Raw genomic sequence first — 27,044 nt, 5'->3', positions numbered from 1 at the left:
TGTAGTTCATGAGGGCTTTCAAAAGAGATTATGATTTGAGTGTAGGAGGCCAACATTAGACTTATAAAGCAAAACAGACCTGAGAGTGCTGTGCCTGTAAATGCAGATCATTTACCACCAGATGCAAGACACTGATGACACGATTACAGAGACCAGATTAGACTTTAGTCGAAAAAAACCTTAAAACACTGGAACAGCTCTGCTTGTGTTCAAAAGCATACTCCACCATCTGCCAAGCCCAAGGTCAAAGGAAGGCAGAGTAATAGTAAGAGTGTTATATGGTGGTCAATAGAACTGGGTCACTGGTGTTTATGTATGATGCATCTGCTAACCAGGGGCATAAATTCTAAGATGAACAGAAAAATATGGAAAGTCTTGGAAAAACAACAATGTATGTATTACAGAACTGGTCTCAATCCTTTGTCCAGTTCTGCCCAAAGGCAATTCAATCATCTCACCAAACAATCTGTACCATTAAAATTCATAGAATAGGAATATGTGGCACATGACATATCAATAGCAAGATCTCCAGTTGTCTGCTCCATAACCAAGCTTTGTTTTTCTTAACAGTTGTGCATCACAGCAACATCTCTGCTCCATTAAACCCAGAGATTACTGAAACTTTGGAAGATTCCTTCCTGACCTTACTTTTTACTTTTGCGAATAACAAGAAAAAAAAATGTCTTTAAAGATCATTTCCTTTAACTAGCTGAGAAGACGACACAATAGTCTTCTCACTGAAACAGCAGGAAATGAATGTGGTGTGCAGTAAGTCTGGTTTATGATTAACAAATGGTTGTATGAAATAGAAACGGCTTTGAAGTGGAAACTAACTGCTAGATGGTTAAACAAACAAACAGACACGGTCATGTTTCAATGCTGAAAGCCCAGAAGAGAAAAGAAAAACGTTACATGTGGATCATCATGGAGAGCTCCTGCAACCAGAGGCATGTGAACTGGATGAGTCATGTGGTGGCAGACTGTGGGCCAGGTCCCAGTCCTGCCCATCAGGGTATGGCACTGGTATCCAGCTAAAGTCCAGAGTGGAGAGTTGTGTCTGTCTCTATAGCAACTAGCAAGCTGAGAAGACACACTGCAGCCCCCCCCCCGGCTGATAACATGATTTAAAAAGCAAAAGGCCACGACCTGTTCTTCACACTTCACAGTGGGGGCAACAACATGCTATGCTGAGTATGTACATGCTTTAGGATCAGAAAAAGTCAAAGGTTGAGAAAGCCGTCCTTCCTCTGTCTGTTCCCTGCCTGCAGAGGTGCAGTCTTAACTCAAGCCAAGCAAAAAGGGGACCTTTCTTTTGGCAGACATGATTCTGACGTATGAATTAGAAAAAAAAACTCTTACAATATGCCAACAGTCTGGTAAGAACTTTGTACAAACAATTCTCATAACACAAACAAACAATTAAACATAATAAACAGTCATATTTTCTTTCTGGCAGAACTGCTTGGGTGATTTTCTAAGAGCAATAGAAAAACTCACTTTGTTTGACAATCTGTAACATGAGATGGAGACCCACTTTCTAAATGTTTTCATCCATCTTTCCTGGTTTTATGTTGGTTTTTTTTTCCCCACCAACATTTGAAGAGACATTTCAACCGCAATTCAACACATTAACATGACATATGCAGTAAAAGCTAATACACAGCGGGTTTCCCAGCCTGCTTACATATAGATTGACTTGTCTTACCCTGTAAAAGGCTGTTGACAGGGGCAGCAGTGCAGAGGCTACTGTGTACTCTTCAGAGCTGGAGCAGTCCTGCAGGTAAAAAAATAAAAGGGAGGTGAGGGACAGTGGAAGCCCTACAGAAGATAAATCAACCAATTTCATAGGACCTTTTCTTGACTGGAGCGACAAATTGAGAACAGGGATATCTAGCAAAAATCTGGGATGGTGACAGAAGTATCTGTTTTTCTAAGTTAAATGAATACTATTTATTAACGTTTAATAAGATCTAAGAGGGAACTTTCTGTGTACAGGAGGTAAACTGCTGTCAATTAACAATGCAGAGATGTGACTTGAGAAACTCTGGGGGGCAAAGAATTTATCTCCAGATAATGTGTTACATAAATGCTCAAAAATAGGCCTGCCAAACCCTTTAACTCTAGTCTGGTCCATTATTAGGACATATGCTTTCAATAATCTTATATAATCCATGCTTTGACACAATTGACACGTCTTCAGTTTTACTGACAATTTTAGGGTCTGCACTCCTGAACTAAAAATGGCGTCCAAGTCTCATCAAACAAAATGATGAGATGTTACATAAAATGTTGTCACTTCAACCACAAAAATCTGTGTTAATACATCAAACTGTCAAAATTTGCCAGACAGCTCGTAGTTATGATTGTCTCTGACGTTTACAACAATGACATGACTGAATGTGGATGTGTTCCAGGTGAAGAAGTCGGTGCTTAGACGCTGCTTCAAGGCAAACATATTGAGGTGAATGGCGCATTAAGAGACCTTAAGGAAGGGGCAAAGAGGCCCAAACTAAACTTTTCTTATAGAAATAATACAGCGCAATAAGAACAAGTGAATAAGAGAAAAATACAAAAGTTGGACTGAAAAGTATTCCACTGACAGGAAATTGGTGCTTATCTCTGCTAAGCTATGTTGGGATTTATTAGCTGAACTCTGTGAACAGAGATTGCCCAAAGGAAACTCTTGATTTAAGACCCCATGCAAACAACAGCACTGATTCTGACCCTCAGCTGCACCTCATAACCCTCAGTGCGACCCCACGGCCACAAAGCGTGTGCGTCACAAGCGCTTTCTTTCCGTGTATGTGGGCTTTTTTTTTCCTTTTTCAGCCACCTGAAAATGCAAACACGCATGATTCTTTCGTGTACTGATGCATTTTTCTTCCTCCTCTCTACGAGTATGCACCATAGATGTCTTCGTTTGGTGGGAGAGATAGGCGGAGGAATGCTGCACTTTCTGATAGGGGTGTGCAGTAGGGGGCCTCTGTGACCACCATTCCTCAAAACACATACAGAGACAAGAATGTAAAGAGGGAAGAAAATGCAGAACACATGAAAGCCGGGCCCCCCCGTCGACTGAGCACCATAGTTTCTGTTTTATTTTGCTTGTCGTGATTGTTTTTCTTTGCAGTTATTTGGGCTGTGGTAAAATGTTCCAGCCTGCTGGAGCAACACCAAAGCTTTGTTTACCAGCATCCATAACAATGCTGCAGGTCAAAGGAGTTTGGAGACCGCAGCTAAATAGAACAACAAGTGGAAATGCATGGACAGGAAAAGTGTGAATATTTGACAAACCAGCATCATTCCAGCAAAAAAACAAAAAACGAAACTCCATGAAACAGTAAATCATGGTAATCGTATCCGCTCCAAAAGAAAACCCCACGGACGTACTTGAGACGAAGACAAGCTATGCTCAAAGGCTTGTTCAACACGTCATATCTCATATAAAGAGGACATAATCAGCTTTACTCAAGCCACACTTATCACCTACAAACCTCTACCTTAATCTCCCATGAGCTGACAGAGAGGCTAAGTGACAGCTCAAGAGCTTGAGAGGTCAACTAACAAAGCAAGCCGATAGCAGTGAAATCTACAGCAGGTCTTAGATTATGCTGAATGACAAGCGAGAGCTAAGAAAGAATGCAGAGTGTGTATAGGACTCGGTCATTAGCATATTGCAGAATAGAGCAACAGGATGCAGGATGGGAAATGTGTGTTAACTTAATTGAGATTTCCAGAATGGTGTGAGTGGGGTGGAAGCGATTATCACTTCCCAATCTGTTTGTGTGGACCCCCCACTGTTTCATTTCCTCCTATTATTTAGTGCATGTCTCAACTTTTTTTTTCTAATTCCTCACGTTGCTGGAGTTTAAATAGCAAGGTTGACTAATACTGCTATTCTGTGTGAGACACGTAGACACTGAGTTTAAAAAAAAAAAAAAAAAAAAAGAAGGGGACGAGGATGCAAGAAAAATACCACAGGAAGTGAGGAAACAGCAACTTCCCCTGGACTCAATACCGGTTAGCACTTTCCAAAAAATCTAAATGATGAGCTGACATTCATGTCATACTTCGTTTGTAGACAGACAAAACTCACTTTGTGAGCTGTTACAGTTAACGGCATCCTCATGATTAATGGGAAGAAGAATAAACCACATAGTTGCCCTGTGAGTTGCGCAGATGAGCAACAGAGAGCGTGAAATCAAATCAACACAGATGTTTACCTGACATTACTCACGCACATCCTAGAAAAGCAGGAATCTGAACATGGGAATGATACCAAGTTCAGATTCCCAGTGACCATGTTATGTAAGGCAGTCCATCAAGGCCACTAAGGCAGAAAGAGGCCATGTTCTCAGAACACAAAATTTATTTATGATCTAAATATCATAAATCTATAACGAAGCGGTCCATCCACTATTACGGGATATGCCCAAAATGATCAAAGTGCACCAAACAGTGCTTGGGCTACAGAGACAGGATGATGGGTACAGACTAACTTGGCAGGAGCTCCTGTTTATCTATTCGGACTTTAGCAGATGGCAATTCTTATTGGACAGTCCTCTAAAGCATCTAATTCGTTCCAAAAACATCTGTGCTCTCTTCCATATAAAAAAAAACGGAGCACAGGATCGTGCAGAACTCATGGACTCATAGCCGCTGCATCCCCTTCTCATGGAACCCCCACCTTTATCCCCTCTCACAGTAAACTGCAATCCAGAATGTGTTTTTGAGCACCATGATGAGGCCCTCAGCCGTAGGAGAGCAGAGCACAGAGGGCTCATAATCCTATCTGACAGGAAATAGTTGGGATGCCAGGACACATCCACAGCAGGACTCATTCCCCCACATGGCTTGTACAATGTTAATTTCTAAAAGCTGGGGCAATGACCAGTGTGTGCGCGCGCGCACACACACACACACACACACACACACACACACACACACACACACACACACACACACACACACACACACACACACACACACACACACACACACATAAACAAATTAATGTGCAATTAACTTAAAACATCTTAATGAGAGTCATTATGTATGATGCATGGCAGAGAAACAAGCACAGACATTTATTAAAACATGTTTAAACAGGAAAATGAGTCACATCAGCTCATTCCAGAAAAGGTTAACAGTTTTGTCATGACAATAACACACTCACACACACAATGCAAATATAGAAGAACTAAAAGATGAAGCTGCACCTGATTTTAATGTTCCAACTTGTGACCTGTTGTGCATTGGAAGCATAACATACTGAAGTTCTCCCTGTTGTCGTGTTCACCTTTTGAAAGGGAAACTATGATTTGAGCCAGAAAACAAAATTGTTTGTCCGGAGTTGACGGCTAAACAATCAATGTTGTAATTTGTCTAATGGTGATGTCACTGCAAATCAATGTGTCACATCAACACATATGCTGGGAATTATAGCAGGACACATGCTGTCATTATACAAAGAGCAAGCAGCATTTTTTGCAGCACATGTCACTTTGGCTTTGTTGACCCTAAAGTATCTTTTACACAAACACACACAGACACACATGTGAAAAGGGGGGGAAAAAGGGCTGGCTGTATTGCGCTTTTTAATATCATTTTGTGGGTTCTTAAGTGGATAGGCGTTTAAAGACAGTCAGAGTGCAGAATATGAAACTAATTACTGACATCATAATTTACTATTTATATTTCCTTCACAGATCCTCTGAGACTAATCCCTCCCAAATGAGCTAAGGGAAAGGAATGGAAGCCATGAACAAACGCCTGGCATCTAAACAAATTCAATGACAATTAATATAAAAGACAAACACATATGAATTACTTAGCGACAGACTGATCATAGCTTTGCCTTTATTGTTAATAAAAGTAAAACTCACATGAAATCTATTCCCATATGTTAATTTATTACTTTCCCCCCACTTTTTTCCACCTTACTGCTACTGGTTGCCAGAAGAAATTAACTGAGGCAAATCATTGCCTAAAACTCACAGAGATTCCTGGTGTGAGATATAAATATACAGTAAAAACTTATAGATTTTATTCTCTATTTTGTGCAAAAAGCACATTCTTGCATGCTTTTAAAATCCAGGATAGAGTTTAAAATTCTTCTCCTCACATATAAAGCTCTCCATGACGAAGCTCCATTGTACATAAAAGATCTTATAGTTCCATATATTCCAAACAGAGCACTTTGCTCTCAGACTGCAGGTTTACTTGTGGTTCCCAGAGTCTCGAAGAGTACTATGGGAGGAAGAGCCTTTAGCCATCAGGCTCCTCTCTTACGCTGGTGAGCTGTCCAGGGTGTACCCTGTCTTTCGCCCCAGAGACTGCTGGGATAGGCTCCAGTTTCCCTGCGACCATGAATTGGATTAAGCGGTTAGGAAAATGGATGAATGGATGGCTCCTCTCTTATGGAACCAGCTCCTACTCCGGGTTTGGGCCCCAGACTCCCTCCAGACCTTTAAGATCAAGCTGAAAACCTTCCTTTTTTATGATTCCTATAGTTAGGATATGAGCATCTCCTGAGTTGGAGTCTGTATGTACAGGACCCAACTGTCCAGGTTATGCTCTTATAGTTATGGGTAGTCTAGCCAACCATTACTTATGTAGCAATGGGGATGTTACCTGATGCACTGAGAAGTACCTCGCTCTATTTTTCTAATGTATTAATGTATAAATGTATGACAATATTGCCATCTCTAACATATTTCTCCTTTTTCCACAGGTCTTCCTAAATAAGTGCAATTGTACATGTTGATCTGTCTTTCCTGTCCTCTCTACCCCAACCAGTCCAGGCAGATGGCTGCCATTTCTGAGCCTGGGTCTGCCGGAGGTTTTCTTCCTGTTAAAAGGGAGTTTTTTCCTTCCCACTGCCGCCTCGTGCATGCTCAGGATGGGGGATTGGATCGAAGTCATGACTTGATGCAATCAGTTGGTTTCTCTAATAGGATATGTATGAATTGGCTTGAAATGATGTGTATGTAAAGTGCCCTGTGACAACACTGTTGTGAAGTGGCGCTATACAAATAAAGCTGAACTGAATTGAATTGAATTACCCCTCTCATGGTTTATCAACATAAGATTAAAGAGTAAAAACAATATCGTATTATTTGTCTGCCTGACAAACACCAGTTTCACAGGATCTGCCTTTGTCAAAGTAAAGACTCCAGCTTATGTCTGGGATTGTGCATTACATGTGATGCATTGTTAATAATTTAGTACTGAGGCTTCTCATGTGTCCCAACAGACCCACCTGAATCTCGCTTTAATGAAAAAATAAACAGCTGGCTGCCTGTTTTAAACTCACACATTATAAAAAGTTAGAAAACTTTGCATTCGCTGAGACTTCACAGTTGACAGTATCGACTGAAAAGGCTGTGTAAACCAGATCATGGTATTAACTGTAAATATTGCTACTTTTTGGCTTTTCCACAAGTACTTAAACACAGATAAACGTTTGTAAAGACACCCTTGAATTCATGTGTGCACCTGGAAGAGAAGACAGTCACATAATGTGACGCACAGAGGCAATGACTGTATTTTGTGCATAGAAAGGCAATACTTAAGTTTGGACTTCTAAATAATTGTGAAGCGGATGACAAGTCAAAGAGACTTGCATGTCCTTAGTGGGGGCAAATGGTGGAGTTAAATAGCTTCCCATCATTTGTGGGGGAAGAGGTATGACTGGAATCTAAAGTTGATCTATAAAAACTGCACTCTGCAAGGACAGCTTAAAATGATTAGAATCTGTGGAATGAGCTGATTCAGGGTAGTAAAACATGAGGAACTTCCAATAAAGCCCTGGCTGCTCCGGGTGAGTAAAGCTTCACTTGGTCTTTACGAGCTGCTCAAAAACATTACTTACTTATTTTGACAAGCAGCTCAAGCATTGGGAGGGGGGACAGGAAGTCACACAAATACTCAATCTCAAAAACAATGAGTAGCACCAATGGGACTCAGTCATATGACACCGCCAGACAGTTGATAATAAAGACAAAGAAGGTAGAGAACAATAAATGGTTCAGAGACAATATATTTACATATTCCGAAGAGGAGAAAACCTTGACCTGTGTCAGTAGGGCTTGGTATGTGGCTTACATGTGGTTCATAATCCCTCTGCACTAAAGTGGCCCCCCCACATGAGCATGCAATAGGAGGTCTGGATGATGGCAATTCTCTGCAGTCTCCACTCAAAATAAGCACCCATGTTGTTCTGCAGAAATCGACCAAAGCACTTCCAAAGTCGTTATGCTTTGGGCTGCATGCAGTGAGCTGCAGAGGGACCAATCATGTCTCGAAGGACTATATGTGCTTTCATGTCAGTCACTAAAAGCCTTCAATCTCACCAGAAAAACGTGCTAGACATGATAGGCACTTTTTCTTGAAGTACAAGTCGCTACGGAGGTGTGAAAACTGAGCTACGATGTGTGCAGTGTAATCTGTGAACCAGGAAATTGTACAATGACAAGCGTTCCGTGTTCTGCGATAAAATGGATAAATTTTTATGTCATTAATTGTGTGTGTGTGTTTGCATTGACAAGTAATCTATCAATCAATAATTTAAGACTTCGTTTTTACATTTAGAGATGTGCTTGCAAAAAATGATCCCAGTAATCTGGGATCTGTGCTGTACAACTGGCCTCTCACCTGAAGGGCACAATTCATCATACGAATGATGTAGTCAAACTGTTGGTGGTCCAGGATGGCACGGTTCTGCTGAACATGAAGACTCAGTTCCTCAGTCAGACACTGGCGGGCTGCTCTGCCTTTCAGCGCACGCAGTGCAGCAGGCAACGTCTGTTAAGATGAACAAGGAGGATTTTAGAAGCAGCTGACCTGAGAAGAGAAGGTGGCTAAGAAAACAATATTCAATTTGTGACTGGGAAAAAAATTAAACAGGATTACATTCATTCATTTCTAAACCGCTTATTCCAATTCAGGGTCTCAGGAAAGCTGGAGCCTATCCCAGCTGGCATTGGGCGAAAGGCAGGGTACACCCTGGACAGCTTGCCAGTCCATTGCAGGGCCACATGATTACATTATTTTGTTTAAAAGAGATATCTTAACACCCTTAGATTAACACCATACCATCACTGCAGGGTACTTCCATGAGTGCTGACCCACAGCATGGCTAACAGTGTTCAACTGGCATTTAATTTGGCATCCAAGAATTTACACTCAACATTTGGTTCACAAGTGTTTCAAAGGGTTGCATTCTGCTATGCATTCTCAGATTATTCCAAGAATGCAGGCGTAGATTATATAACTTCTATAGGAAGCCAGAGGATACATAAAAATAACTGGCTGCCATCCCATTTTAAACTCCGTGGATGCATACAGGGTAAAGTGCTCATCTATGACCTCATAAAGATCAGACCGTCGTGAAGATAATAGTGAGAATAAATCTTAGTGTAGTGCAGATGCCCATGAAGACAAACACAAACTACAGGAACTAATGAAACGCTGGATTAAAGCACAGATAATTGCATAATGTTTGCTTGGAAAAGGTTCCGGAGCGTCTCCGATAAAAGGCCTATCTAATGTTGCGTTTGAGTGCCAGCTGGGAGATATTAGGACGAGAAGAGATTTGCAGCTTCAAAACAGCTTGCAGGAGTGTGTAACTTGCAGAAGTGTGTAACTTGGAGCGTGGATCTAATGAGCTTGTTTAATGCTTGATTAGTTCTTCGGATGAAAGACTATTGCCTCCACTGTGCATCACCTTTTCAGTCTCCAGGGTCTTGTTGTCAAAGATGAAGGAAATGCAGCTCCTCACAACCTCCAGCCTGCGAGCACTGTTAAACACCGAGCCAATCTTTCCCATAATGGACGCTGGGATAAACAAGGAAAAACAGATGCAGGTTAAAATCACAGTTGCCACAAAGACATATTGTACACATGGAGGATTTGAAAGAAGAAACAGCTGCAGCAGCAGATGTTCATATGATCCCATGTATTGGACATATAGCAGTCTAAAGTGGGTCATACCGACAGGTGGTCCGGCAGGTACAAAGCATTTCTTCTCAAGTCGTGTGGAAGGAGGTGCGCTGCTGTGTTTTGCTATCCCCTCCTGCAGCATCCTCTCGACCTTGTCATCATCTAGCAGGGGGAAGGGTACCTGATGCACACGTAGGTGGGATCCTTCGGAAGGCCGAGGCACTTTCTGGAAAGCCATGTGAGGATTTGGGTTCTCCTGCAGCCCACACACCAGGAAACACTTGTATTAAAGTGATACGTAACTGTATACAGTGGACACATAGGAACACGCACAAAGCCTTACATTTCTGTACAGCTGCTCAGAGAGCTCCCTGATGTGTTTCTGCAGCTTGGCAGGGTTGACCTCCTCTTCCTTAAAGCTGTCAAAGTCTAAGGCCACCAGCTATGAAGCAAACAACCAACCAACACACAGAAAATGTAATATCACAGAAAAAACTAAATCGAATTTTCACAATGCATGACTCACGTCTTCAATACTTACAGCAAAATTATTTACTATTTCTTTCTTTATTTTGCAGTTTAAAAAAAATAGACATAACAAAATGCCTGGAGCAAAAGTTTAGGTGTTCTGTATGGGCAGTGCTTGTTAACACCTTCTGCAGGAAGAAGGAAAGCCTATAAACGGTAGAAAGTTTTCGCTTCTTCCAAGTTTTACACCTTTTATTTCAAAAATAAATATATTTCTCATCAACACTTTTACATCTCTTTTTATAAGGAAAACACACTGAATACTTAAGATGTTCATTTGAAAACTTCTGGGGAAGGATCTTGCACATGCACAGGGATTCACAAACATTTTGGATGCTTATGCAACTAACAGATCTGGACAAATAGACAGATGTTTTAACGCTACAGGTTTACACCCTGTGTAGTTTATTCAAAGTGAAGAAAAGGGCTTAAATTGCATGGTACCTCATCAAAGAGATCGCAGGCTCGGTAAGGTGGACCTCTCTCTGAGACAAAACCTGCAAAGGCCATGCCATCCAAAACCTTGGTCAGGAAATCATTCTCAATGAGGCCTCGCTGGCCCAGGAAGGCAGTCTAGATAATATCAGAAGTAGAGAAGTTACAATACCATGCAGATGGGAGTGAGCAATCTAATCTTGTTCATATAAATTTTCTGAGAACTAAGAAACATGTGTAGTGATGCAGCATATGTTACAATACAAGAGCAAATTCCTAAAAGAAGACAAAACAGCATCTCTGCAAGACAACTTTTCATTGTTTTAAACAAGGATAAGTCATTCAGCATGTTCAGAAGGGAAATAAATCAAGTTATAAATAACTACATGCAAATGAATATAATTTACTTGCATAATTATTTGTGCTTGTGAACAGAGGACATAAAACACTTTTTACTCAAGTCCCCCCCCCCCTCAGGAATTCCAGGCAAATAAGCATAGCCTTTGTTTATAATGCGATCCATGTGGGGTACTTTGAGGGTGATGTGGTGATGGGTTACCATGGAGACACCACAGACACGAACAAACAAAAATCCCGACACGAAACAAAAATGTAAACCTAATGCGTTTCATATGGCACATTGCTGGGCCTTGCCCAAATTTACGGGATGTGTATGTGTGTATGCGAAACCCTCACAAACAAAAAGGACAACATGGAGCAAGACTCATGAAGGCTCCATGACACATTTAAAACAACATGCATACTCTCACATGCAGACACAAACACAAACATTATACACCCCTGACAGGCTTATTAGTCACATCTTCATGTTTAATTTCTCCCGTACTGAGGGCTGCAACACTTTTGGAAGATTAAAGGAAGAATTGCTTAAGCAGTTTAATCTGAGGTCACTTATCTGGAAATTTAGGCTTTCGCTAAATTTCTCCACTGGGAATTCCACTATCTCATTTTCTTACCTTGTGAAAATGAATTACGGGTTCAGAATGGATACGGATGAGCTGCAGGCAAGACCTGTAGCCTTGGAAGAGCTGTGCAAACAGTCTGAGAAAGACGGCCCTCACTTCCTTGTCCTGACATACATGCACACACACACATACAAAAAAAAACCCCAAAAAACATTACTCATCAAAAAATGATGCCACAAGTGCAGTCTGAAAGGTTAATTATACAGCAGACGTGTTTATCTTTAGGGTAATGGGTTACTGTCAGCTCCAGACACTGAGCTTTTTCTGATAAACTATTTTTTGAGAAATGCAGCCTTCCCTTCTTGAGTAAAAAGAGGAGGATGTTACTCTTTAAAATTAGAAAGCATGAGTAACATGAATGAAGGGAGGACATGATGACGCTCGCTTACCAGCAGTTTGAGGTTGGAGGCTGCTGTGCGAGGTGGAGGAAACGCATTGTCTGCTATCTCCAAGTCAGGGTGCAAAACCTAAGGAGGAGGATTCATTTCAATGTCATTTATTTTTTCACCTGACCTACAAGTTTATACACATCTGCTCGCAATATTTCACAGAGCAACATTAGCAGCAGTCACACTGCCTGTGTGTGACATCTGAAAATGCAATACAGCAAAATCATTGGAGTAGTCAGAAAAATAACAATGATAAAAAAACAAAACCTGAGTTTGCATTAAGCTGAGATTTGTTCAATTTAATATGTAAAATTGATCATGTGGAATCATTTTTCATGCACACTTTTTATATTATTTTCTCATTTTTAAAACTTGTACATTATGTGTGTGATTGTGTGTGTTTTTACCAGAGACAGAGCTGTCTGAGTTTGGTGTAACAGAGGTTCAGGAAGCAGGGACAAGTGGATGCACTCAGGTATCTTTATTGTTCCTCCATCCAGGTCAGCAATAATAACATCCAACTGATTTAAACACATTGCAAAACACAGACAGAGGGCGGTTTGATGACTGCTAAAGGTAAAAAAAAAATGCGTCTAGAAGTCACCTGGGTGAAGGCTATGTAAATATACATCATTTAAACCTGTAAAAAGCTTGAAAAAAACCGCAGTCAAAAGGGGTTATAAAATGAAAACTGACCCGTTTATTGAAAATAAGTCCTGACATTTTATGATGGCTTTGAGGTTATTAAAATAAGCTCTGAAAGGAAATGATCTGTTAATGATTGCCAAGTCATCATGTGCACTCACCAGATCCTGGATTTCACTTTGAAACATGGAGTGCACGCCGATGACGAAGGGAGTGGGTGAACTCAACACCTCCAGCAGCCGTGAAGGTAGAATAGGAATATACGGGTAACTGAAGAACAAAAGGACATGAAACATAAATCCATGTAAAATGTACAAATTAAAAAAAAAAAAAAAAAAGACACGTTAGAAGGAATTATGAAATGAGTGTGAAACTGAAAAATGTACCTCTGTGTGAGGGAGTTTCTGTGATGCACTGCAGGTTGTTACGAAACTAAAACGAGCTGACTAAAATTAGCTCACGAGAGCATCTAAAGTTCAGATTGCGTTGCTGATGAGTTGCAGTTGAATTATTTACAATCTTTGGAAATTTGACATTGTCGTCATCATGTGCCAGAAACAGATTCACAGAGACATCCCATCAAGTTTGTACAACAAGGTTTCAAAGCTCCCTGGCCATGTCCAAAAGAAGCCCTGACTGCTTGGCACCACAAGGCACCGTGCACCACATTTTGGACACCTAGAGAAAAGTGAGCAAGAGAAAAAGCATCTTTTCTCAAAACTCAAGTAAATAATTTAGTGCTCCTTATTTTTTCATTAGTTCTCCTCAATTTTATGTCTGTGGTTTATTTTATCCTGAGTTTCCCATATTTTATATTTCCTTTCATTAAGGAAAGAAAAATTAGCTAGACAAAGTTTGGTCGAGATTTTTTTTAATCACATCTCTATCGCAGCATCTATGATGATGAATCCCCTCCAAAAAGCACATGCTCTAACTAACAAGAAAAACCACAGGCTGGACTCAAAAGCTGGACTTCAGATCTAATGAGTGAATAAAACGGGAAAGAACTTTTAACCACTCTTAAGGTCTTGAACTAACACGGGACAGAAAATGAGTTTATTAGGAAACAAAGATGTAATTTGATACCTTTCTATCGTCTACATGTGATTTTTAGGGTTGAACACAGTTAACATGCGAGATACTATCATAAAATCATCTCTGTACAGCAAACATTACTTCTCTTATCAGTTCATTTTTAGAGGATGTTTTTCCCAATAAAAAACAAACAAACGGGGAAAATAGTCTGGAAAGACCATTTCTTTCTACAATGTCTGGACTTGGAAAATACCAAAAAGCAAATTCCAAACTTTTCTTATATAGGAACTGAATAGGAACTACAATTCAGACATTTTCACATTCAGAGCTCCTGACAATGGTGGCCTGTCACTAGGGAAACGTGTGGCTCAGTATCTTGACATTTAAAGCACATGAAAAGGCAAAGAGGATGAATTAATTCTTCTTTAACTAAACTAAATGGAGTGTAACAAATATAACATCAAAGGTTGGTCTTTGTTGGCCTTAATCGATCTTTTTTTTTTCTGTTTTACATTGTCATAATGCATTTGCAATTATCTGTAAAAAAAACATTGTATTCTGGTAACTGCTGAAAGTCCCCCTAGAAAATTTGTTTCACAAGATCGAGTGAAACACACACATGAGTCACATAAAAAGTGTGAAACAGTAAGAGAAGCAATCATGAGTTGCAAGTATTTCTCTGGAAGATGAATATTGAAAGAGCTTGAGTGGGTAAACCGAGAATGTTGCGCCGAGTTCTCTTAAAGGGAAGAACATGTACACTGAGGTTAGCTGCAAGGAATACAGTAACAAGTAAAGTTAACGATTAGTCAGGCCATACAGTATACAGTGTCATGGTCAAAGTGTTAGTGGAAAGTCACATGACTTTGCCCGACCTGCAGGGTCAAACACACACTCACCTGTATTTAAGAGGAAACATGAGGGCTTCCAGGGCGCGACATGCCTCTCCGAGCCTCTGGTAGCTGGTGGAATGGAACAAAACCTTGTGTTCTGTCAGAACCGCACAAAACAGGCTCAGAACGTTCTGGATTCCTGAATGAGAAAAACAACGGAAAGCAAAGCCGACAAGATTTTGTTTTTTTGCATTCATTAAACATGCACATCTATTTGTAGAAGACAAATAACAACAAGCAACAATCATTTTGGGAGGTTTTACGGTCATTTGTGGCAGCTTCAAGACTTACAGCAGCAAATATACATATGAAGCGGTGTGTAGCATTTGTTTTGAAGAAACACACTGCAAATGCTAAAGAAAGATGAAAAAATTAGCGCTGGATATTAGCAGCTACAGAAATAAGAGATGATCATTGATCTGTTTCTCACTGCAGGTTCTAACCTGCAGGTTCCTGGTGACAAGAAGCAATACATTTCTACAACCAAATAAGACATTTTACATTAAACTCTGATCTCCTTTGGGGGAAAAGTCATCTCTGAAAAACAACGGAAATTACTCAGTCTCATACAGTAGAAATAATATTTCAAATACCAAAGTTACAGTCAGGAAGACTTCTAAGTTTACAGTTCCTGTTATTGTTTCCTATCAAGCAACTGACAGATGAATCCATCACACACTGGAGTGATAAGAGGAGAGGAACACTGGCAGACAGGTCCGCACCACTGGGGGCGCTGGGTCTAGATGTTTGGCTGTCTGAGTCTCAGCACTTCAGTGATAAACAGGAAATGTGAGCCTCAACAAAGTCTATCTTTTGAAAGTAAATGGAGCTGTCTTAACAAAGATAGCAGGCTCAAGCGATGCTGTTTTGGTGGCATATTCTGTCGAGACCAAAGTGCTGTATGGTTCAGGGTTCAGGTGTACACCTTAGGTTCAGGTGTTTACTTATCTTGTGGAAACAGCAGCACATATCCGAGCCGTAAATAAGAAGTGACGACAACAGCCGCCCGAGGCAAAAGAAGAAACAAAGGCAACAAACAACAAACAGCAGGGCTGTTGATGACTGGTTGTGTCTCAACTCCGGGGGGATGTACTTCCTGTGCAGTGTGACATGTTTAACATGCCTCTGCGGTGACTCTGTGACCTGTGCACAAAGGCTGATATGCCGACCTGCCTCTCTGCACAGCCATCCTTATATGGACATAAGGATGACCTAATGCGATGAGACACTTGCCACTACTGCCTATGTGTAAATTATCACTTCACATAAGATGGTTGCCTGTCAATCGACAGGAAGAGAAATCTGCAGCAGCGGCAACTTCTGGAAAATTTTCCTTGTGTGATAAAAACATTATAATACACCAACCTTTAGAAATATTTGTTAATTGTTATAATGATTGAAGGTAAAGGGAAAGTCCAATATTTTAGGGAAATATCATTATTCGCTTTCATGAATAATCTTGTTAAAAAACTGTTGTAGTGAAAAATACCAAACGCAAAATACAGGCCGTGCAGAACCTAGATGGTGTGCCGTGCCTAGTTCAGCCAGTTTGAAATGATTAGCACTACTATAAAGTCTCAAAAAGTTCAACAGAAAACTAATGACAGGCACATTAGTTGTATGTTTGCGCAATCCATTAAAATTCTAATTATATTTGGCTGCAGGCTTGCGATAACAGCTTTCTTATTCAATGTTTTGCAAAAAATGAATAAGCGCATATCCTAAAAACATACAAGCTATTTTTTTAAGTCATATACTAGTCTGAGAGCAGGAAAAGCACATGCCAAGAGCCTTCCTCACTCATGTATTGTGGCTCCTTTGCTCATATATGAACAAACAACACAATATGCTAGAACTGTGTTGATTAATAGTTGCAGGCTTTTTAGAACTGAAAAGCCATGGAAGGAGAACATGTCTGCTTTGTTTTGTATATCCAAATGAAAAACCTCCATATGACCCCAATCAGATGTATTGTGCACGTACCCCCTATGTGCATGCTCGCCATTCTGTCTAAACAAGAAAGCATGGTATTAATAAACTCAGGAAACAGACACCACACGGATTTGAAGCACATTCTTCTGATTAAATGAGGCTAAAAGAAAACCAACTTTCCATCTCAAAAGAAATTTCAAGAGAATTATTTTCAGCTAAGAAATACACAATGCAAAAAGAGATACAAGCCTTAATAGTAAAAAATGACTTCAAACATGTATTTATGTGCAGTTTATGATTCAGGCAAAACAGTCTGGTGTGAGAAGAATGATAGATAATCTCTTCAAAAATGTCTAAATTGAATCGGGTATAAAATACAATTAGCGAAGCATGTACTGGCTGTGTAAGCAGCTTAATCCCAAGCTATCAACATACTCTGCAAACACTGGAACGTGAAATCTGAACACCAACCAAAATCTTTATCATGTGCTCATTTCAGTCCATGCAAATTACTGAAAGACGGATGGGTCACAGAAACAATCTTGACTCACATACAGTGCAGAATTAATATGACTCTTAACGGGTCATTGCGAGTCTCCTGACTGTAAAAAGTCTTTACAATCATGTGATCAACAAAGTAGAATATGAAATACGTCTGACAGACTAAGCTGCTTTGTCAAATTAACCAAAACATTGTTGCAAGCTAAATTTTCTCAGTCAGATCCTATGAACAAGGACTCTACAAAGTGTCTTAGACATTAGATGCTTTTAAATCTTCAACTTGCTGAATCATAAACTTGGATATGCAATCGCTTGTGTGTTTTTAATTTTTTAAAAAAAAGTTTCTTTTTGAATAAGCGGATTAGAAATATGATGGTTGTTTTTATTACATAAAGCACCTTTTTTTTATTTTAACAAAAAGGCTTTATCAATTAAATTTGATTTGATTCAATTCTCAATTTAATGCACATAACTTGAAGCTTCCACGACTGTGTTTTAATCAATGCAGCAGCAGGTTTCATGGTAATAATAAAACAAAAAAAGACAGAACATTTAGCTTTGACCCACCCAGCTGCTGAAAGAGCAGAGCAACACTCTTGTACGTGATGGGCAGATTGTCATTTATAGGTGTCTGAATGAGCTGCCGATCTCCCGCTCCAAGGCTAAACAGCTTCTGTATAGATACAGAAAGGTAGAACATGATCAGTAAGTGGTTACTGTAAACGTCCAGAACAAACATTTTTACAGGATCGGGAAGAAAAGCAACTGACGGCCATCCATTAAGTTCTATAACTGAGTGTGCTGCGGCTGCATTAAAGGACTGAAATTAATCTTCTTAATTCCTTCACTTGACCAAAAAATATTTCAATTTCATGTTCATGTAAAAATAACCAAAGCAAAAATTTGCAACAATATCACACACAATCATTTATTTATTTTCTTTCCCATCTCTGCTGCATTAACTGATTAACAGACCATGGACAGATGGCCAAAATGGACATTTGGGTCAGTTTTTACAAACAAAATGCGCTTACCAGTGCAGGTGAGATTAAAAATTGCCTAAAACTATTCTTCTGAAAGCACATCAACTATCAGTGATTTTCTACTTCACTGATGATGCATGATCAATGGAAAGGATAGAGATGTTTTTTAATTCTTCAACATAATAGACATTTTCTCTCAACCCTTTTATAACATAAAAATGGCACAATATACTGTATGTAGTAAAGCTGGACAACATAATTGAGCACCACATAATATGTTTATGTGGTGCTCAATTATGTTCCTTGCTGGCTGCACAGCAGACATGAAACATTTTAGTAATAACTACACATCTGAGTCCCAACCATGGCTTTTTATGATAACTGGCATGCAGTGGCCGACTCTGATCATCTCGAGCTGCTGGTGGTCTGGACTTAAGGTCCCACTTTGAGAAACACCACCACAGAAAAAAAACTGATGTTTTATACAGAACATGGGCATGCTGGATTTCCAGTCAGACTTACCTGAGATCCACCAGCAACAGGAACCAGGAATGTAAAGAGGTTGGCCACCAGGTTCTCTAAAGGGAAAGTCAGACTATCGATGTACACTGTGTAGATCAGACCCAAGCATCCCTGCAGGGTGAACATGCAAGGCACAATTAAGAAATGGTCACAGAAGACTAAAAAATGATAAATATATAAAGACTGACAAAGCAATGACATTTTGGAAAGTTGTGTACAGTTTATAGGAGCATATAAGCAGGTATCATGGATAGAGTAACTAACCGGGTGTACAAAAACACTGAGTGTAATGAAAAGATTAGAGGTTCTTCAGCTTATATGTCTAATTTTACTGAACTGATGTGTATGCTTACACTTAAGCTAACTTGACCCATGTTGCAGACAGTACAAAGAAGATCATAATCATCTCAGGATTGCTAGATAAATGCATGACTTGACAAAAAATTTGGAGAATTTCTCCTGAATAAACAGAAAAAAAAACATTTTTAATCAAGATTTAATCAAATGGAGTCTTATTACCCGAAATATTTCAGGATAATCCAGCCTAGACACGAGAATGAGGCTCTTTGGTGCAAACACTTGAGCTGGCTGGATCAGGCCATCCTCTTCTGCCTCCTCATCTTCATCAGCCTCAATATTCTTTGATCCCTGAAACATTAAGAAAAAAATAATCTGTTACGGTAAAAGAGTTCAACACAGTGCCACAGACTTTAAAGCTTGAACTTGACCGTAGCATACCACTGGGCAGCACTGAGCTCTGGCTTTAGCTTGTGAATACACAGAGTGCCTCAAGCTCAACACACTTATCGAGCATGTATTGCACATCACGTGCATGTTTCACATGGCCTAGGACATTGGCTCTCAAACTGAGGGTCCTGACCTTCATTTGGGGTCCCAGGATAATTTCTGGTGGTCATCAGATCAATGTAAAATTAATATAACCTTTATTTATCAAATACATTTAGAAGTTTTATTGGGGCTGTCAAAATGAACATGTAAAGCTACAAATCCACTGAATTAATTTTTAAACACATTAATGCATGAAGAAAAAAAGTGTATCACTTATGCTATTTTTTAAAAGCTGAATATGACATTATCTCGGGGAGAGAAGCCGATTTTGGGCATGCCGGCGCTTTGTTACAGCTGTGAGTCGCAAACACTTTAACTTGTTTGTGAACCTCTCGTCTGGCAAAAAGACAATTCTGTCATGATTTCTGCTCTGCCCTTAACGAGACGCGTTCTTCCCCTGCCTGATTGCTGTGCTGCTCTCTATTTATACCTGGTCTTGACCCTGCCTGTCCCCGACCACTGTATTCGATTCATCCTTGTTGGTATGAGATTGACCACCTGTTGCTGAACCCTGCCTGAATCTGACCCTGTCTCTTGCTTGCCCCTTGGTTTTCTTCCTCTCTCTTGTGCCTTGTGTGTGGACCAAGGACTGTTTTGGACCTTGAGATTTTGGATTATGGAGATCATTTTCCCTGCTCTGGAGGATCACTCTGGGGCTTCCAATTCACCCCTCTCCAGATAAACATTTGTTTTTGGCCTCTTCATTATCATTCCACCCGTTTTTGGCTCACCTCTGTTTTTGTGTTCCAGACCTCCTGATGACCAAACTAGCAAGACCACCTTCAACACCATCATTTTTTCAATAAATCTGTATTACCTCCACTGTTGACTGAGTTTTGGTTTCTGGCTTCGCAATCTTAACAAAGTCATTAATTAAAATGCAGTGTGATATATTGATTTGAATAGTGGTTTATGTATTACAATGTAACTCTCAGTTTTCATTTTCTAACTTGAAGTTATGCCAGAAAATCAGCTTAAAAGTAGAAATGTTTTTCTTGCAACCAAAAAAGAATGGCTGGATTGAACTCATATGTAGATGAATCCCTAAAATTCTTGTTTTAAAAAACAAAACATTTTAAAATTTTCTTTTAATAAAAAGAAAAAAAAAAAAAAAAAGACCCCACTTCTTTCTTTGCTGTGATTCAACCCACTTTATCATCTCAACAGAAACACTGACTGAACACAGCAAATTCATTCATTCATTCATTCATTTTCCGAACCGCTTATTCCAATTCAGGGTCGCGGGGAAGCTGGAGCCTATCCCAGCCGGCTTTGGGCGACAGGCAGGGTACACCCTGGACAGCTCGCCAGTCCATCACAGGGCCACACACAGGGAGACGAACCACAGCAAATTCAGTTTAGCTTAAATTGATAAATCATTAAGAGTAACAAATTAACTAAAGTATCATAACTAGACACTCAATGATCATTTTTAGTGTTGTCAAAATCTTTCTGACACTACTGTAAAACATTGAATACATGAGGGTGAACAAATTCCCAGTACTTTGCTTCTGTTAGCAATATCTGTATTGACAGTCTCCTTCTGCTTTTCATTGTGTCTTTGAAGGAAACTTTAGGATCCATACCACATCCTGGTGCTCATTCCCAACGAAAGCCCTTATCACAATCTGCTATTTTTCTCCAAACAGTGAAAACATGCCAAGCATGCTTAAATATCTCAGGACCAAGAAGCAAGGGATCAAAATAACCCAATCAGATGGTGTCCACATTTCACCATTTTTCTTAGAAATTGGTTCAATTATTAAAAAAAACACATTCCTGGCAGCTTGTCTGGATGCTCCCTGGGATCCATCAGAGCAGATAAGGATGTCAGTTTACAAAGTAAAGATTATCGGTTACAGGAGTCGGTTACAGGTTCAGCCTTAATAAAGTAACATCAAATCATGTGACTAAAAAAAATCTTTAGCGCTTACACAAAACATCTAGAAATGGATTGGTTTGATGTAGTTATCACTTCAGTGGCTGAAAAATAAAAAGTAAAAAAATAAAAATTTAAAACAGTTAATAAGAAATGGATCTACACTCTATAACATGTTTTATCTGGTAAAGTTCGACTTATAATTGGTTCATTTAGGTTATTTAATGGTCTTGATGTTTAAAATGACCCCAAATCTTTCCCTTACCGACAGGGGCGTAGCCATCATTTTAGAAGTGAGGGGTACAAATTGCTCAGAGGTCTGTTGAGTAATTTATCATTCTCTCGCATTCTACTGCACCTATCCTTAGCAGCTAATGAACCACATAACCACAAACAGCACAGCATCACGGAACCAATGAGTATGTCATTTCAATATCTAAAGTTAAAATCTAAAAACTAAAAGCTGGCAAACTCTGGTTGAGCTGAATGACCCTGGAGCATCTACAGGGTGAGTAGTCAGATTAGTAAGTGCTAAATGACAACACTGAAGACAAATGTTTCTATAAAACACCATTCTTGTTTAAAAAATATCAGAGCCAAAATTACATGGAAGTGACAAGGTAACAGGGTAATAAGCCACATAATTCAATGTCATGGCAAAAAGTGACCCAACAATAAAACATGTACGATGTAGCTATTATATCATTTAATTATCATCAGTGATGACAGCATAAATGTGCAAAATTAACCAGTTAAGAAGAATATTCTGACCAATGTCTGCTGCCTCATACAGCAATCAAATTATATCTACAGATAAATTAAACACACTCTTTGAAATGGCAGCTAAACTACATATTCAAGCATCTGTGTAATTATTTCCTTTTTCAACTTATGGAATCAAAGACTACAGGCTCTCCTAAAAAAATATTACAAAATTATACCATGAGCTCTAAATGTAATTTTACATGCAAGCAGAAACAGAATTATAACCAAAATAAATAACAGTTTATGTTAATGTTTGTGTGGGGGCTATATATAAATACATTTTTTTTAAAAAATCATTGAACTATGCATACAGTAGTAAAAGTGAAGTTGTTGTAAAATTTAATCTCAAAATTGCTGTCAGTATTTTTTCTCATTCAGTTATAACTCTCTCCTTCTGAGGACTTTATTATTTCTCCTGTTGTGAAGACCACCCATGTCAGTCCCTGTTGCTGACCTCTGGCCCACTTTCTCCTCCCTCATCCTTCTCCTTCTACTGTATAAAAATGAAACATGTGTGCAAAACAACTGTAGGCACAGCTTCTGTGCAGAAATTAGGAAGCAATGGGTTCATTCCTGGGAGGTAAGTAAGCAAAGATTCAAGCAACGGTATTATTTCTTCAGAAAATTTTACTTGTAGAAGTAAAAAGTACTCATCCAAATAATTACTTGAGTAATGTGCTGTGTAACCCAACATCCGATTTTATTAATCAAATAACATTAATGCAATCATTTAATCAAAATAATAATCAGTAAATTATAAAACTAATTTACTTTAAACTTTAACCACCACAGAAATAAATGAAATCTATACAAACATTCAAAGCAACACAGATTCTTAACTTCTACCTAGAAGTGAGTAATCTTAGACTAACCCAAATAGCTGCGTAACTTTACTTGAGTAAAAGCAGCTTGTTGTTACTTTAGAATAATATTACTCAAGTAAAAACAGCTTTGCAACAAAACAACTCCCCAGGTTCAATTTATCCAAAAAAGTTATTCAGGTAAATGTAACAGAGAAGACAGTAACACCTCTACCTTAACTAGCTAGCTTAGCTTATAAAACTGACATCTATCTGTCATCTTTTAAAGTCCACACAGGTGATATTATACATAATATACAATATAGAACATTTGTTTCAGCTCAGCAATATCTACATCCAACAGCACGACTCATCTTACATGGTTTGTTTGGAATAAAACTGTCTAAAATTTTTGTCTCTAAGCTAGTTTATTGAACATGTCTGACAATGTGAATGACATCAAACATAGCCCTTCTCTGTTCACACATGGAAAACCTTATTTCAGCATGTAAAAATTGAATTTAGTTGTTGTAATGGCTGTAAAAAGTGCAGGGGACAGAGGGCAGAAAAGTGGGAAGTGAGAGGGGAAATGTCCCCCACGTACCCCGCATCTGCTATGCCCATGCTCTCTGATGCTTGGGAAGTTATGGTAACACAATCTTTGTATTCTGATAAACACACAATCTGAAATGGCCAAATAATGTGGAAGCAATGCAAAACTAAAGATCTTTTTCTAAAAGTTTCACCCAAATGACCCAAGCACATTTAAAAGTTGACAAACTCCTCATTTGATCCATCTGGAATGTGATTGACGGTTGCCGTCGACATGTGGAAGGATGTGTAGTCGCAGTGATCATAGGGACAGGAGTCATTTAAGGATTCAACAAAAGCTAATAGACAGAAACAATTACCTTGATATTCTCTAGGATTTCGGTAGAAACAGAATGGTTAATGAGATCGATCTTAAGAATAAAGATGTCCATATTCAAGAAAATGTGTTGCAATCAGTAAGTAATAGCAGGCTTTGAACATTTGTGCCTTGACCATTAATCTGTAGTTAAACATCATTTGTATAAATGAATAAATCAAGCGCTGGGGGCAGGTGCTGGTTCGTCCTCTCCTTATTTAAACAATCCTTCAACCAACTCAGAATTTATTAGTTTACATAGAAACAAGCAAGACATCAAACAAGCAACAAGAAATTCTTGAAGCTGAAAAAAAACCTTTCAAAAAGCAAAATAATATGTTTATAATGGCAAACAGCAATTGGTTACACTGATTAATGAAACTGGTAATAATGATTTCAAAAAGTCATAAAGGAAACACAAGCATTGTTACCATGTGACTCTTCTCTCTCTCTACATGTAACATGATATCTGTGTGGCTGAAAACTCTTAATCAGTAATGGGATGAACGTTAGTAAGCCTTACCTGTAGATTGACCTCAGCCTCAAAGAAGGTGAGGCAGGAGCAGAAGTGTCGGTCTGAATCGATATCCGTCAGCACAATAGTGAAGAAAGTCGGTGCCTTTCTTTCCCTAGAGAGCCTCCAACCTCCAGGCTGGCAAAACTGGAAAGATATCCAAGTAAAAGACGGTTATGTTAAAAATCAGATTCAGCCCAAATTAAAGGTACAAATATGTACAACATGGTTTGTTCTTATAAGCTCTAAATGTTTTATTCACCCAGTAATTTCATTTTATATTATTTCAATGTATTCTTTCTGTGTTGTTTGCTAAAGCTTTCAACTGGAGAAGCATTCAAAGTTTTAATAGATATTGTATCGACTCAACACAGAGAAGAGGATTTCTTTCCGTCTAGAAATCATCTGAGGACGCCATGGAGCAGGAAGTCATCAGATGTAAATGATTGACTTCCTGTTTTAAACATCTTAAACAGGATTGGTGGAAAAATACCCAGAAATTGAGCAGCAAACCGGTGAAATTACAGTGTGTAGTAAAACACAGTACATTAAAGGAATGGTAAAAGAGAGACCCAAAACATATATTGATCCTAACACCACAATGTGGCTGGATTTGTCATCAGTAATATAAGCAAAACAAAAGCTTGTTCTTTCCATTTCTGAGATTCCTAGATTCTTATGGTTCGAGTTAACGATTCAAAGTCAACCTGGCTGAGTTTTGGACCAAAGTATGTGTAAAGCAGAGCTGAATAACAGTAAATCAAACCTTTTCATAATCTTTCTGGAACAATATATTACTTTCATTCCCAAACAGTGTTTATTGTCGCTTTAAGAATCACACAAATCAATCATTTCACAATGTGTGGCAAGATTGATTTATTCTAAGAAAATCATCATCTTCCAATAATTAGGACCTCAAAGCTAATTTGGTGTTACCTCTGTAGCAGTTAAATGTGTTATTGATGGGAAACAAACTGAGTTTACAACTCGTGTACTTACAAATACCGAAGCCATTAATTAATAAATAACTTATCAATTGGTACACAAACTTTAAAAACGAAAGTGGTGCGTCCATGCGGGGTAAAACACAAAAGGCAGGAAGACAGACATTTGGTCAGGTTTCTCTGTTTTTGCTGGAGGCCCAACTGGCTCTGAAAAAGGTTTTATGACTGTTCCTCAGGGGCAATACAGGCGGAGGAGCCTGGGTCAAAGCAGAGTGGGCAAGAGCAAAAACAGATTGATTAATGGATAGATGGATCAGCGGGGTATGCCTCCTAGGCAGATAAACAAGAGGAGTGGAGAAGGAGAAGGAGCTGAAAAGGAGAAGGAGAGCAGGAAAAGGGAAATTAAGAAAGGAAGTGAGAAGAGAGGGGACTTAGCTTGTTCAGCCTGGAGCGCTAGACCAGGATGCCACCATCTCCCAGCAGATACAATAGTCTTCAGGAAATATGCTAAACTTACATTGTAGTGCAGTGTGTGTGTGTGTGTGTATGTGTGTGTGTGTGTTAGTGTGTGCATGTGCGCTGAGGCTAGACAGGATCCAAGGACAAGTACGGATAACTGTGAGCCTGTCTTAAACTATTCCAACAATGCCATTCATTGTTGTCACAAAAGAGATAAACATGCTTGAGACTGCATAGCTTGGAAGATCGCAAGAGATATAACATCCTGTGTGCGCGTGTGTTGTGGTGCTAGGTGTGTATCCATAGTGTTAGAGAGGTACTAATTATTGTGTTGTGTGAAAGATTGTTCACGAGTGGAACATATTCAAGAGTTGCCAATCTTACCAGGAGTCGATCTCTCAGCAAGTTTACTGCAATGTCACATATTTAATCAGAGAAAGTGTGAATACAAAATGGAAAAAAAAATAAGGAGCCACTGGGCTCGGTTGCATTTCAATGTTAACATTTGGCTAGAAAGAGAAATTGGCTAGAAATCAATTCAGTTCAATTCAACTTTATTTGTATAGCGCCACTTCACAATAATGTTGTTACAGGGCACTTTACATACATGAATCAACATACACATCATTTCTATTTAAAACCTCAGTTGAACAGTTTTTCTTGGACAGCAGAGACCACACGGGAGAGAACTGGTCATAATGCACAGCATCATGAGTGGAAAAGGCCAGAACAAGACCTTATACACAAGCACAGCTAATGATTTGAGCTTACCTTGCAGCAAATGGATACTTTGCCATATTAAATCCACCATGAACTCACAGGTATACAAAAGTATAATGAAACTAATGTGAGGCCACCTGTGGAAAAGCCTAAATCAAATTGGGATATATCAACAAGATTATGATCCCATTTACATTAGCAAATCAACAACTTAGTAGCTAAAAGAGCTGAGAATTTAGGTGTCTATAAACCTCAATGGACTGACGGAATCTTGTAAAGAAGAACGTGCAACAAATCCTTCAGAACAGGGATCACCAACAAGATGGTTCCCTGATGCAACACACCTGACTCAAACTAATAAGTCATCAGGGAGCTGGGGCAGAACTTGACAAGCTGTTGGACAACCCTTTCATTTG

General features: G+C 39.2%; 1 protein-coding gene across 1 annotated transcript in view; it reads right to left on the bottom strand.

Annotated features, from left to right (window-relative positions):
• Positions 1-27,044, bottom strand: part of sbf2 (SET binding factor 2) — a 102,347-nt gene that overhangs the window by 35,700 nt on the left and 39,603 nt on the right. Inside the window, exons 3-17 of the mRNA XM_079243443.1 lie at positions 24,515-24,652; positions 19,311-19,439; positions 18,792-18,902; positions 17,854-17,959; positions 14,860-14,992; positions 13,087-13,195; positions 12,688-12,801; positions 12,281-12,358; positions 11,883-11,996; positions 10,915-11,043; positions 10,286-10,384; positions 9,994-10,198; positions 9,728-9,837; positions 8,656-8,805; positions 1,706-1,774 (exon numbers count right to left, since the gene is read on the bottom strand). Of these exons, the coding sequence (XP_079099569.1) occupies positions 1,706-1,774; positions 8,656-8,805; positions 9,728-9,837; positions 9,994-10,198; positions 10,286-10,384; positions 10,915-11,043; positions 11,883-11,996; positions 12,281-12,358; positions 12,688-12,801; positions 13,087-13,195; positions 14,860-14,992; positions 17,854-17,959; positions 18,792-18,902; positions 19,311-19,439; positions 24,515-24,652 (1,794 nt within the window). The remainder of the gene's footprint in view (positions 1-1,705; positions 1,775-8,655; positions 8,806-9,727; positions 9,838-9,993; positions 10,199-10,285; positions 10,385-10,914; positions 11,044-11,882; positions 11,997-12,280; positions 12,359-12,687; positions 12,802-13,086; positions 13,196-14,859; positions 14,993-17,853; positions 17,960-18,791; positions 18,903-19,310; positions 19,440-24,514; positions 24,653-27,044) is intronic.

The sequence above is a fragment of the Telmatherina bonti genome (genome assembly GCF_933228915.1).
Source record: "Telmatherina bonti genome assembly, chromosome: 1".
Lineage (NCBI taxonomy): Eukaryota > Metazoa > Chordata > Actinopteri > Atheriniformes > Telmatherinidae > Telmatherina > Telmatherina bonti.
This window is presented reverse-complemented; position numbering and strand designations above follow the sequence as displayed.